General features: G+C 42.4%; 1 protein-coding gene across 1 annotated transcript in view; it reads left to right on the top strand.

Annotated features, from left to right (window-relative positions):
* ALDH1L2 (aldehyde dehydrogenase 1 family member L2) overlaps window positions 1-8,756 on the top strand; it is a 54,366-nt gene extending 45,610 nt beyond the window's left edge. The window contains exons 20-23 of the mRNA XM_004743049.3: window positions 693-858; window positions 2,600-2,705; window positions 5,279-5,478; window positions 7,521-8,756. Coding sequence (XP_004743106.1) covers window positions 693-858; window positions 2,600-2,705; window positions 5,279-5,478; window positions 7,521-7,576 — 528 coding nt within the window. The 3' untranslated portion in view covers window positions 7,577-8,756. The remainder of the gene's footprint in view (window positions 1-692; window positions 859-2,599; window positions 2,706-5,278; window positions 5,479-7,520) is intronic.
* The last annotated feature ends 4,447 nt before the right edge of the window (window positions 8,757-13,203 follow it).

Raw genomic sequence — 13,203 nt, forward strand, 5'->3', positions numbered from 1 at the left:
TTTACTGGGGGAAATCTTGCCCCACCCAAATTCAAATTCATGGCCCTGCTGGGTTGTGGTAACGCTCATTCTTTCTTCTTATTCGAGTTGGACTTAACATTAGAAAATGCACAGGTAGATTAAGATAAGTGAGGGGCACAAGGACAACCACAGAGAGACGTCAGTGATGAACACTGCACAATAAAGATCGAAACATTCTAGCAGTTCCACTGGCTGCCATGAACATCTCACAAGAGCGGGTTGCTACATCAGGGGAGAGAAAAGAGGATAACCATGTGGCCATTTTAGTAATTCTTCTGCCCTAAAGAGTACAAGGGTGATGTATTAACAAATCTTCCAGAACCTCAGGTTTGCTATTTTAATGGATTAACACTCAGGATAATTTGAATGTAACATCCGTACTCTACAATCTGTTAGAACTGAGTGGTTAACAGTGTGGGCTTTCAAGTCAAGAAGACTCTACTGTCTTTAGTGTTTGTGTATGTTAAGCCAGTGAACCTGTCTAAGCCTCAGTTTCTCCACCTGTAAGATGAAAGTAATAAATACCTGCCTCCACTGCTTTTGTGAAGACTAAAAGACAACACATCCTTTGACAGTTTAGTATGACACCCACCACATGGTAGATGCTAGCCAAGGGTATCTATTACTATTATTAACTGACAATTGTGTTTTGTGAACTGGGTGACAAACAGGTGGAAGAAATTAAAAAGATGAAAATTGGTGATCCACTTGACAGATCTACCGATCACGGGCCCCAAAACCATCAGGCCCATCTGGAGAAACTTCTGCAATACTGTGAAGCTGGTGTGAAAGAGGGGGCCACCTTGGTGTACGGGGGAAGACAAGTACACAGGCCAGGTAAGATCACCTCCAAGCCAGGCACTGGCTTCTGAAGTTGGAATGGATGGTAATGATTTTCACTACAGTTTCATCTTGCCTCAAAAGACTAGCATTTATGTTATGATCACAAGAATTCTTTTTTGGATACTACTTGGCCACTTATATACTAGGTACCTTGGACTTGACAATTTTTCTGAGCCTCAGTTTCCTCCTGTGTAACACGGGATGAGATGTGCGCACCTGCTTTACAACGCTGTGGAAATCAAATCACAAAATGGACGTGACAGACCCTTGGCGGTCCAGTAAGCAGGTGTGATGGACAACTGTGTCATTCTCATGCTGGTGACCTTGATTCCTGGAACTGTGAGATTTAATCTCAGCCAGGATAGCCTGGGAAGGATTTATTCCTATTGTCTAAAGCCATTATCTGTTGCTGAAATATGTGAATGTCTCCATGTCATGATACCCCAGAGGAGGGAAAGACAACAACTTCAAAACCCCTTTCTTCACTTTTGTAGGGGAATTGTGCCGCAGCACCTTACTCTGAAAATTGATAATTAGAAGGTGAAACTTTAACATGTACCTGTGTTTCTTGTATGAACTGAATTTCTGGATAAGCTGCATAGCTGATAAAGGAAACTGTTTTTTAACAGAAGAATTCCTGCTAATTAATGTAGAAAAAAAATGATGGAATAGAAAAATCATCACTCTGTACCCCTAATTGAATGAAATGGTTGGTTCAGGCAGTTATCATCAAGGGAGGGCCACAGCGATCAGGAGAGAGGTTGATGGGGACCTGAGAATGTATAAGGTGCCAAAGTTTCTCCGCCAAGATCGCTTGCCGGTCTCAAGGAGGAAAACACAGTTTTACAAGGGAAAGGTGAAGTTGTCGCTGCCTGGAACCACACTGGTCAGTGGAGCAAGAGCAAAAGCAGGACAGCTGGGTATGACATGTCTTCTGAGGGAGACAGCATGTACCACACAACATCACCCCTGCAAGTGTTCTCGTGAAAAATGTTTAACCTGAGTCCAATTGTGTCTTAAGGTCAAACTTCCCAATTACAAGACATAAAGGGAATAGAGGAACATATTAAATGTCATCCCAAGAAAACAAACACAAATCTAAACGCAACATATTCTGCAGGACGACTGACTCATTCTGTTAAAAAGCGGCATGAAAAATGAGGGGTGAAATGTTCTAGATGAGAGAACGCTTAAGAGATCTAACAGGTGAATGCAATGTGTAAAATTTATTGGAAGCCTGACTCAACCAAATCCATTCAGAAAAGATACTTTGGAGAAAAAAGTTGAAATATAAATCATGAAGAAGGAATTAGCACCCATTTTGTTAGATGTGATAACGGTATGGTAGGCAAGAAAATGCCTTATTTTTTTTTACAGATTTGTCCTGAAGTACCTGGAGGTGAAAGTTATAAACTCTGGAATTGGCTTTCAATTATTTCAGCAAGGAAAAAGAATGAATCAAATGTAGCAAAATATGAGTAGATATTTATTGTACAATTCATGATACTACTTTCTCTACATTGACATGTGTTTGAAATTTTTGTAATAAATAGCTAAAAAAAAAAAAAAACCCCAAGAACCTAGGAATGCTAATACCAGATAGGAAAAGGAAAGTCTGCTTGGTTTTATGGACCCAGAAGGGAAGGGGAAAAAATTATAAAGTAATTAAATGAGAGAGCTATTAATTAAAAATTAATTACCCTATAATTGATTATCTTTTCTATTCTTCAAATAGGCTTTTTTATGGAACCAACTGTTTTCACAGATGTGGAAGACCACATGTATCTTGCCAAAGAGGAATCATTTGGGCCTATTATGGTCATTTCTAAATTCCAGAATGGGTATGTTCTTCAGGCACAATTTAACAGGTTTAAACTAGATAAGTGTTTTTTTTTCTTCTGTCATTGTCCTATATACAGACCATGAAATCAATGAACATGTAATGCTCAATTATATAACAATAATTGACTCAAATAATTAGAAGAGAAGGCTAACCAATGTAAATTGTTATATATTCTTGTTTCTTAGCTGAAATTAATAGCTGACAGTATGGGATTTTAACTGACTAAATTTAGTTTTTATATAACCAAAATGTCTTTCAAACAAGATAAATAACTAAGAAAAACAGAACTAGTTTTTACATTTACATTCCTAGGGAAGGCAACTTCTGTGAAATGTGGTTTTCCCAAGGAAAGAGTGTTTCCTTCATAGGGATTATGCCCCCAAGACCTAAAACTCAACTTTTTATTAAATGTCCACAATCACCATATAATCAACTATCAGTGATGGTCCATTATAGTGCAGGAAACTTTCCAAAGTGTTTAGCATGTCAGAGAGAGGCATATGGTACCTGAGCTCATATAAGAATATTTAGTACAATAGATATGGTATGCTGGGCAAAATTCCTCAGAATTCTGGCACGAATTATCCTTCAACCAATGAGAAGGTGGAAAAAACCAGAACACAGAGTTCAGAGGACTTCTTCGTCTTTTTTTTTTTTTTTTTAAGATTTTCTTTATTTATTTGACAGACAGAGGTCACAAGTAGACAGAGAGGCAGGCAGAGAGGAAGGGAAGCAGACTCCCCACTGATCAGAGAGCCAGATGTGGGGCTCGATCCCAGGACCCTGGGATCATGACCTGGGCCGAAGGCAGAGGCCTTAACCCACCGAGCCACCCAGGTCCCCTGACTTCTTCGTCTTTGATAGGCATATTGTAGGACATATTTGGGGACGCCCCATTAATCTTCTTTTCCAAAAATGTCTCCCCATAGGATAGTCTTTGTGTTAAACATGCAGATTTTAGAAGGCATGTTTGGGGGATATCAACTGAGGTAACTTTGAGGAGTTTACCAGCTAATCAGGGAGACAGACAAGGAGATGGGCAATTAACCACAGAGGACCAGAGGCAGCCACCGTGGGAAGAGTCTGCCCAGCACTCTGCCACTGCATCTGACTACCTCTGTGGGCCAACCTGACCCTTGGTTTCTTTATTTGAGAAGTTTGGTGATTAATAGCATCTATCCTTTGGTGTCATTCTAAGAATTACATAAGTTGTATCTGTTAATAGTGCTATTGCCATTGCTATGTTCATTATTCTCCTCCATCTCTTAGAAGTAGGCAAGGTGTCCTGGAAAGCTGTGTCATCTCAATAGTCCCCAACAAGTAATGACATGAAGGCATCTTTCCTATAGTCAATAAATATTTGGGTCCCTACACGCAATGCATTAAGAAGTGTGAGAGTTTTAGCAGAGCCTCAATTCACTCTAGGTTCAGTTCCAAATTTCCTGTACGAGCTTCAAATTATGTATAGTCTACTTGGAACATCCCTTCAGAGGCCACCACGTTGAAGCCTGCACTGTCTGTCTCTCGGATTAATTTTTCCTCCCATCTGGAGACAGATCCTCTTTCTTTGCCAGAGCGCCAGATGAAACACTTGGCTTGCGTTCACCAGCCATGCTGTAGAACATTCATGCAGTTTTAAACATTAGAAAGACACTCATAAAGATGAGATACTCATACCATGACAGACCCGTTGGAATCAGACCCAACCGAGAGATGAATGGGGTCACGTCTCCACTTACTGACGAGTGCACACATACGGAGTCAAAAGGCAGGGAAATCATGATTGAAGGGATAATTTGTATTTCCTTTTATTGAATTGTATCAGTTGAATTCACTCTCACAGGATGATATAATACCATGGTATAAAGAAGAAGAGATCGCCCCTCCCCTCAGGGCCCTACCACAAATACACAGAGTTAAAGCAAAATACTGATTATGGTTGACTTTTATTGAGCATTATACTGTGTTCCAGGCACTACTAGCTCATTTAATCATGACAACAAGAAAGGTCCTTTTCTTATTACTGCTATGTTTTGCAATAAACAAAGGCACGTGGAGGTGAAGCTGTTTGTCCCAGGTCACCCAGGCAGCCTGGCTGCAGAGCCCTCTCACTGAGCCACTATATCCTACTGCCTCCCCCGTGGCACTGGTGGGAGCTGAGAAGGTGTCAGGGCAAGGGACTGAATGAATGAGCCTGGAACTGTGTGCAAAATCTGGAGGGATGGAGGGGAAGAAGGGGTGCTCTGAGAATACGTCTAGAAGCGGGACTCAAGGCAGAGAGGAGGAGGTGAGAAGTCACAGAGGAGAACCAAGAAGAAAATGGAAAAGATGACTTCAGATCAGATTTTAAAAGGAGTTGCATGATATACATGAAAAATATAATATTGAGCTATAGGGGCTCATTGGGAGTTTCTTTTGGTGTAAGACTGGAATATTTCATTCATAAATATTTAAGCAATTAGCAGTAGCATTTTTCTGTTTCTAGCATTCCGGGGGGAGATGTTAGAACCTAAAATGCGAGTCACCTGTTTGCATTCAGTGAAGTTTGATCTTCCTGAAAATATCTCGTAGGGACATCGATGGAGTGTTGCAGCGAGCGAACAATACGGAGTACGGTCTGGCCTCAGGGGTTTTTACAAGAGACATAAGTAAAGCCATGTATGTGAGCGAAAAACTAGAAGCGGGAACTGTTTTTGTTAACACGTACAACAAGACGGATGTGGCAGCCCCTTTCGGGGGAGTGAAACAGTCTGGCTTTGGGAAAGACTTAGGTATGCTCTGCTTTTCTCCTCCATGTTCCCTTTGTTTGCCTGTCACAGGGCAGTCTGTTTGATGTTTCTGCAAAACTCTTGTCTTGTTTGGAAGGACATATCCTGAACGGGAGTTGGATTTGAGTTTATATGGGTACTAACTGTGTCTTAATGTCAAATATTTTTAGGTAATATACATACAGAAAAGTACCCAAATTACATGGAAAAGTGTTTTTCAAAGAACAAGGTTAATGCTGAAAGGAAAAAGAAACACTGGCAATATGTCTTAGCTAAAGCATGCTCGGTTTTCTTACCTGATATTCAGCATGCCCTTCGTTTAGCTCTTGTGGGACTAAGTGAAACCAACAAAGGGAATTGAGTGGAGGGCAATACGCAGCTAGTTCCAAGAAGAAATCCTGTTATAAGCTGCCTGGCAGTCTTTCAGAATCAATACTACAATTGGCAAGGGTATCTGGAAGTCTGGGATTTAGAGTTGCAGAAAGTCCAAAAGATATTTCTTTGTAGGCAATGACCCCATCACATTTCAAGTAACAACTTACTTTGAACACTAAGTATGGACTAGATCTTCTGCTAACTGCTTTACCTGTAATAGCACAAGCAATCCTCACAATAGCCCTGGGAAGGGAAGTGTTATTATTATCCTTATTTAATAAATGGGGAAACTGGGGCTCAGAGAGGTTGAATAACTTGCCCAAAGTTACACAGCCGGCCACTGTTTGGAAAGAGAATTCCAAGCCAGGCAGACTGGCTGCCAAGCCCATGTTCCGACTCCCCACGGTCTGGCGTGTTGTTTCAAAAAATGGAAATGTTCCTAATTTACTGATTTATTAGTCCACTAATATAAGTTTGGTTAATATGGGGTATTTTTACATTTTCTCTTTCCTGGTGACTTATGGTAATATATTTGCCACAATAAAAGAAGCTCTCATTTTAAATTCCATTGAGTTGAAGGTAAATGGTGTTTATTATAAAATAATAGAATTTACCCAAGTAGTTTCTTTCCCGATTTTAAACTCCCTAAGCCCAGGGGTCCCCAGCCTTAGCCACACATTGGAGTCACCTGGGAACTTTAAAAAGTACAAAGATACTGATTCAGTTGGTCCAGGGTGTGACCTGGGATTGGCAGTTTTAAAAGCTTCCTAAGGCAATCCTTCATGAAGGTTAAGAACCCTTGTTTTAGCTCAACTTCCAAGATCATATGTTCATTACTTGTCTTTGTGCTATTCATGCCCCTTCACTGCCATAGAAATCAATGATTTTTTTTAAAAAAGATTTTATTTAGTCACTTGACAGAGTGAGAGAGCAGGAACACAAGCAGGGGGAGTGAGAGAGGGAGAAGAAGGCTTCCCACCAAATGAGGAGCCCTATGTGGGGCTCGATCCCAGAACCCTGGGATCATGACCTGAGCAGACTCAGCAACGAAGCCACCCAGGCACCCCGGAAATCAATGATTTGTATGAGCTCGAAGTAGAATTGAAACAGAAAGGCAAACCTACTGATTTTCTAGCCTGGCTATACTCTATATTCTATAAATCAGGAAAACTGTATTATCTTTAAATAACATTACACCAAAGGACCTCAAACTTTCTTTCTTCTGCTCAGTTCTGCTCCATGTAATATAATCTGAAGGACAGTGTGTTGGTCACTTCCATTCAGCCTAAATGGGGAAAAAATAGAGATGAGGAGTTGGTCATCAGGCAGGGAAATAAGGGAGCAAGTTTTCTGGCGGGGACTGACCAAGTCAGCACTGTTCCTCCGAAGACCTGATCGGGGTCTAAGGCCTTACTTACTCCTCAGAGTATGGTCCATGGACCTCGAGCACCCCATCATCGGGGGATGGGCACAAATGCAGAATCTTGGGGCCTTCTCTGGATTTAATCAGAATCTGCCGCTTCACAAGGTGACTCACATGAACTTTACAGTTTGGGAAGCCCTGGCTTCAGTCACATTCTAGTCGCTTAGTGACCGATACACCTACATCTGTGTCCAAAGTCTGGTGACATCACACCCCCTTGCCCATGACCTGCTTTTCTCTTCCCCAGGGGAGGAAGCTCTAAACGAATACCTCAAAACCAAGACAGTGACGCTGGAGTACTAGAGCGGAGCCATCGCCAGGAGCCCTTAGCGGACCTCAGCCCCTCCTGACCCCTCCACGCGCTTCGGGAGCCCCGGTGTGCTGAGGGAAGAGGTACTGGCCACGAGCCGAAACACGCACCCGAGGACCATAAAGAGGGTCAAGGCCACACGTCCAAGCATTTACACCTGTGCCTGAATATTTTCTGATACACCTTTTATATCTGAAACCAATTTGTCGTTGTTGGGGTTTGACTCTGCTGTCTGTCCCACGTATTTCTAAACTGTCAGGTGGCTTTTCCTCCCCACCCAGACTCATCTAACCATTGTTGTTCATCTTGGAAAATGTTAGTATCGGGCAGTTATAACACACAAGGTGCATTTGGGGGAAACTTTGCATCATACATGCAGGTTTTAACCTCTGAACTCTACTTATGGGGCTATTAAAAAGATTTTCCATAATTTTGCTCTCAAGGAACAGTATATCCTGTAAAGGATGTGAAGTCAGTTCCTTTTTTTTTTTTTTTCATATTTGGAAATAAGATACATCTTTGTGCCTTTTGATGTTCTATTTTTCAACCCACTGTGACAGACAACCAACCCCAAACGGTGCTTTAGTACTTACCTAATGGGGTACTCTGTAATGTTCGGAGGAGTAGACAGAATTTAATGACCTCATCTCTGGCCCCACATAGCTTAAATTCTAATAAATAGCTCTTTAAAAGTTAATTTTACAGTATGATATAGAGTATAAATAGCCTTTGGAGGCTATTGTTTGGAGGTCTTGGTTCATATGTGCCATGTGACTTGGGGAAGCTTCCTCAACTTCTCCTGGCCTCAGTTTCCTTATCTGTCGAATGGGAATAATAATGCCTTCCTGCAGAGCTTTATTTTGAGGAGTCAACACATAGTATAAGTAACTTGTATTGTGCTATGTTCATGGTACTCAAGAAAAAAATTAACTTTGTTTCCCCATCGCTATTTTAAAAATATATTGAGATAAACTAAACTAGATGACCTAATTTCCCTACAGTCTTTTTCAGGAGTCATTGATTTCTATACTTCGTTGTTCTGACACGGTGCTTAGTGTAGCAGCACTGGGAAATGCCATATAATGACAAATGGCAATGGTACGAGGAAAAGCACTGCTTTTCTTTCCACAGCTCATTTGTTCTTCATTAAACATCTCGTTTTCCACTTTTCTACCTACTGGATCTTCTGTGTGACCACTGGTTGGGTGATCTTGGACAAGTTAGTCACATACTATCTCAGAGTCTTGGTATCTATAAATGGGGATAAAGTCCCTGTCTCATTAGGTGTTGGAAGGACTCAGTGGGTTGATGTGCATAACACACCTGGCAAGCTGTGTAGACCATAGTCCACACCCAAGGGATGGGAATTAGTACAGTCCGTGCAGGACTCACAAAATTGGCTGTTGTCAGACAAAAACAGTTAGGTGAGTAAATTACCACCATCCACATGTGATGAAAAGGTGAGTTCCTGAATGCCAGGGACATTGGAGGATGGTCTGAGCCATGAACTTCTATTATTCCTCCTTTAAAGTAAAATTTCATGGGGCGTCTAGGTGGCTCAGTGTGGTTAAGCCTCTGCCTTCGGCTCAGGTCATGATCTCAGGGAGCTGGGATCGAGCCCTGCATTGGGCTTTCTGCTCAGCAGGGAGCCTGCTTCCCCCCTCTCTCTGCCTGCCTCTCTGCCTACTTGTGATCTCTCTCTCTCTCTCTCTCTGTCAAATAAATAAATAAAATCTTAAAAAAAAAAAAAAAAGTAAAGTAAAATTCAGTAAACATTCCTATCTCTGACTTTGGAGAAGCCCTTAGGGAACACTTGGTACTTTGGCTCAAGGTTCCAGCAGCTTATCATAAAGGGAATGTGGGGAACTAATTAACAAACAACCAAATCAGAGGCAGAAAACATCCAAACGGAAGAATACCAGGTGTGATCCCGGCATGATCAATAGAGCCTATTTTGCCTGTACGCATTTTTTAGGAGCTAGGCACAGATGAAGTTCTAAATTGGAATGAATATTCTGAGTCCAAATTGACGGTTCATACATGAATTAAATTACAAAGGCCTTATTATAAAGGAACCACTTTTAAATGCAGCATTTTAACTGATTTCATGTGAACTAAAGTATCACTTTATGAAATATATTTTTTTAAGATTTCATTTCTTCATTTGAGAGAGAGAGAGAAAGCGCACAACCAGGGGGAAAGGCAGAAAGAGAGAGAGAAGCAGGCTCCCTGCCGTCCTGATGGGGGGCTTGAACCCAGGACCTTGAGATCATGACCTGAGCTGAAGGCAGACGCTTAACCAACTGAGCCACTGAGGTGCCCCCAAATATTTTAATGATAGATAAAATGGCAAACAAAACCCTGTCCATTTCTTCTGGACTAATTTTATCCCCTACTATGTATTTCAGTAGCAGTGTTTTTCATTTTCTTTGACCATACACCTTTTTGAGAATCTGCTAAAAGCTGTGGAGCCCCTCTGTGCCAATTCTACCCGAATTCCCACACACATACCTAATTCTGCAAGTGTCTTCAAGGGATTTCCAGATCTCTTAAAGCCGATGCTTGGAGATGAACAACTCCTTCTGTTGGGTCCATGGTCAAAGGAGCAAGACTGATACAAAGTGAAGGTCAAGCAAAGCTTTATTTCGCGCCAAGCATCGAGAATCAAACTGACCGGCCAGGGCCATCTCTTGCAAAGAGGCGACTAACTTTTATAGAGTAAAGGTCATGTGGTTGAGCCTGGCCACACACATGGCCAACTGAATTACAATTCACCCCATAGTAGCTATTCAAACTAGCCTATATCACTCTGGTCAGAATTGGCACCCAAAAGGCGCCCAAAAGGCAGGGCCCACATTCTTGGGTGGTTAGGGAGGTGCTTTCCTGATTGGATGTCTCCACCAGGCTTGACTCATCCTTGTATTCTGGGCTCTCTTACCTCCCCCTGACCTGACACGTCCTGGTATATGGGCTCTGTTATCAGGGGCTGGTCAGTCATATTTTACTGGTTTCCCAGACTTGTTTCTAAGTCAGTTCCTTTGGCGGGGCGGGGGCAGGATCAATCCAAGTTTACCGCATAAACAACAAAATGGCTTGCTCTGGCTAAGTAGGGCCTTACACTTCTTCCATAGTAAGTTCTAAAGTTCCTACTGGCTTGAGTCTTTGTATCTGAGTGCTGATCTGAATCCAAGGCTCCACAGAATTCACAAAATGACCAGTGAATTTGAAGTGGAACATAATGACCCACAGCCTACCGGGTGATTTAGTTAACACCAGGAATAATTAGGTGATCAGTTTTCCGGTTGGCTGTCTGGCTCAGGTGCTGGAACATGCAACTCTTGATCTTGGGGTCCTGAGTTCGAGCCCCATGTTGGGTGTAGAGACTACAAATCATCCCAGATGATTTGGCTAAAGAATAAAGCTGTGATCTGACTGTCCCCTGCATGGGGAAGTGTGGACACTTCCAAGTGGTTCTAAGGCCCTCCTAATCCTCTTCCGCTTGCCTTCTCCTAAAGCAGTCAATTTTGGCTCACATACCCTTTGTGGCTTCCTACCTCCAGCTCGGTTTGAGGGTCTCCCTTCCAATCTCTCACTTGTCTGGAACAGTGTTTACCATTTGGTGCTGAAATTATCTGCCTTCCTAACCAGGTAGGAACACCCCTTCTCCACCTCCAGGATCAGCCTTTTTTTGGACAATAGTAACCACAGCTGTCATGTACTGAGGGCCTCCTGTGTGCTAGATACTCTGCTAAGCACTTTGTAAATGTCTACACATCTGAGAAAAATGAGTAAGTTGTGGGGTTCTTCTTACTAGCTCCCTAGCTACGGCAGGAGCCAACCTTATAGCTGATCCCAGTTATGCCCGGGTCTCCCAGCCTGTCTTCCTGGTTCCTCTCTGTGTGGATCTATTCATAGTTTGAGTCAGATGCTGTCACTCCTTTGGCTCAAGCCTTCCAATGGCCCCCAATCAGATTAGAGTAAGGTCTAGTGTACTTACTGGGGTCTATATAGTCCTATAGATCTTGCTCCTGGCTACCTCTGACTCTATCTCCTATGAATTTCCCTCTTGTTCTGCCTAGCCTTCCTAGATGTTCCTCAGCCAAGCAAACTCTTACCTCAGGGCCTTTGCATTTACTGTTCCTCTTCTCAGTGGTGTGCTGGTGAATATTTACCAAATGGTTCTCTGGAGGAAACAATTCTTGGAGCAGTAGCTCACTTCTGTGTGTAAATGCCCCCATCAAGGCTAACTGCGAACTGTAGAGATGCGTGCAATCAGAACACGAGTAAGTCAGTGTCAGCACACCTTTGCCTGCAACTCTATTCCTACATACAACCTCCTGGCTGGCTGCCTCACTCCCTTCATGTCTCGCCGCCAGTCTCATCTCGGAAGAGACAGATTTTCTAGTCCCCACATTCATACCTCATCTGCCCTATTATTTATTCTTATCCAGCATTATTTTCATAGCATTTATCACAATCTGGCATATTTATTGTCAGTCTCTCCTCATCAGAATATACAGGTGCTTCTTTTGTTCAGTGCTGCATCTGCAATGCCTAATACATACAAGGAGCTCAAGAAATGCTTGCTTTCAAACAAAGAGGTTAAGCAACCTGCCCAAATCATGTATCTGTTAAGTAGCAGAAGAGGCACCCTTGGCAAAGAAGCTGGTGATCTTAACCAAGCTGGTGGCCTTTTACTGCCGGTGCCTAACTCAGGGCCTGCATGGTGAGCAGCAGGACACACTGAACATCTGTCATTGTCTTCAGAAGCTGTTGTGCAAATGGCTAGAGACAGGGTGAGAAGCCAAACTCGTTCCCCCATACCTGCTCCAGGAAAGTCAGACTGTAGAGAGGAACTGGGCCGAGGGAGATTCTCGGATATGAGACTTGGTGGATGGGGTGATTATCACCGCGGTTACACAAATAATACCCAAGTGGATTTTTTAAATGGTTCAATAAGACCTAATTATGTGAAAACACATAAAACCGGAAGGTAAGATTCAGCTATAAACTCTCCACACAGGGGACGCCTGGGTGGCTCAGTTGGTTAAGCAGCTGCCTTTGGCTCAGATCATGATCCCAGCGTCCTGGGATTGAGTCCCACATTGGGCTCCTTGCTCAGCAGGGAGCCTGCTTCTCCCTCTGCCTCTGCCTGCCATTCTGTCTGCCTGTGCTTGCTCTCTCCCCCTCTCTCTCTCTGATAAATAAATAAAATCTTTAAAAAAAAAAAAAAAAAAACTCTCCACACAGAAAGAACCAGACATTTGAGAGTGTTCCAGACTTTTCCTTTGAATGTGTATTTTACAGAATTACTATAATACTGTACATTAACTTTGTTACCTGCTTTTTGCAATTAACAATATACAAGCATCTTTCTGTGTCAATAAACATACTTCTTCATATGTTCAGTGGTTAACTTGTTCTCTGTTGGTGCGTGTTTACACACATGCTGGACATAGTTGGTTTCTGCTATTTTAAACTTGGCAATAAATCTTATATAGAAATCTGTGGACAGAGCTGTTAACTAGGAGAAATTCCTAGAACCTATAATCTTACTAAGTTTCCCCCCAAATTCTTGCCACCCCGGCGCATTATTCCTGTAGCATACCTCACATTTGCT

The sequence above is a fragment of the Mustela putorius genome, unplaced genomic scaffold (assembly GCF_011764305.1).
Source record: "Mustela putorius furo isolate JIRA1106 unplaced genomic scaffold, ASM1176430v1.1 tig00000788_pilon_pilon_pilon, whole genome shotgun sequence".
In the NCBI taxonomy this organism is placed as follows: Eukaryota; Metazoa; Chordata; class Mammalia; order Carnivora; family Mustelidae; genus Mustela; species Mustela putorius.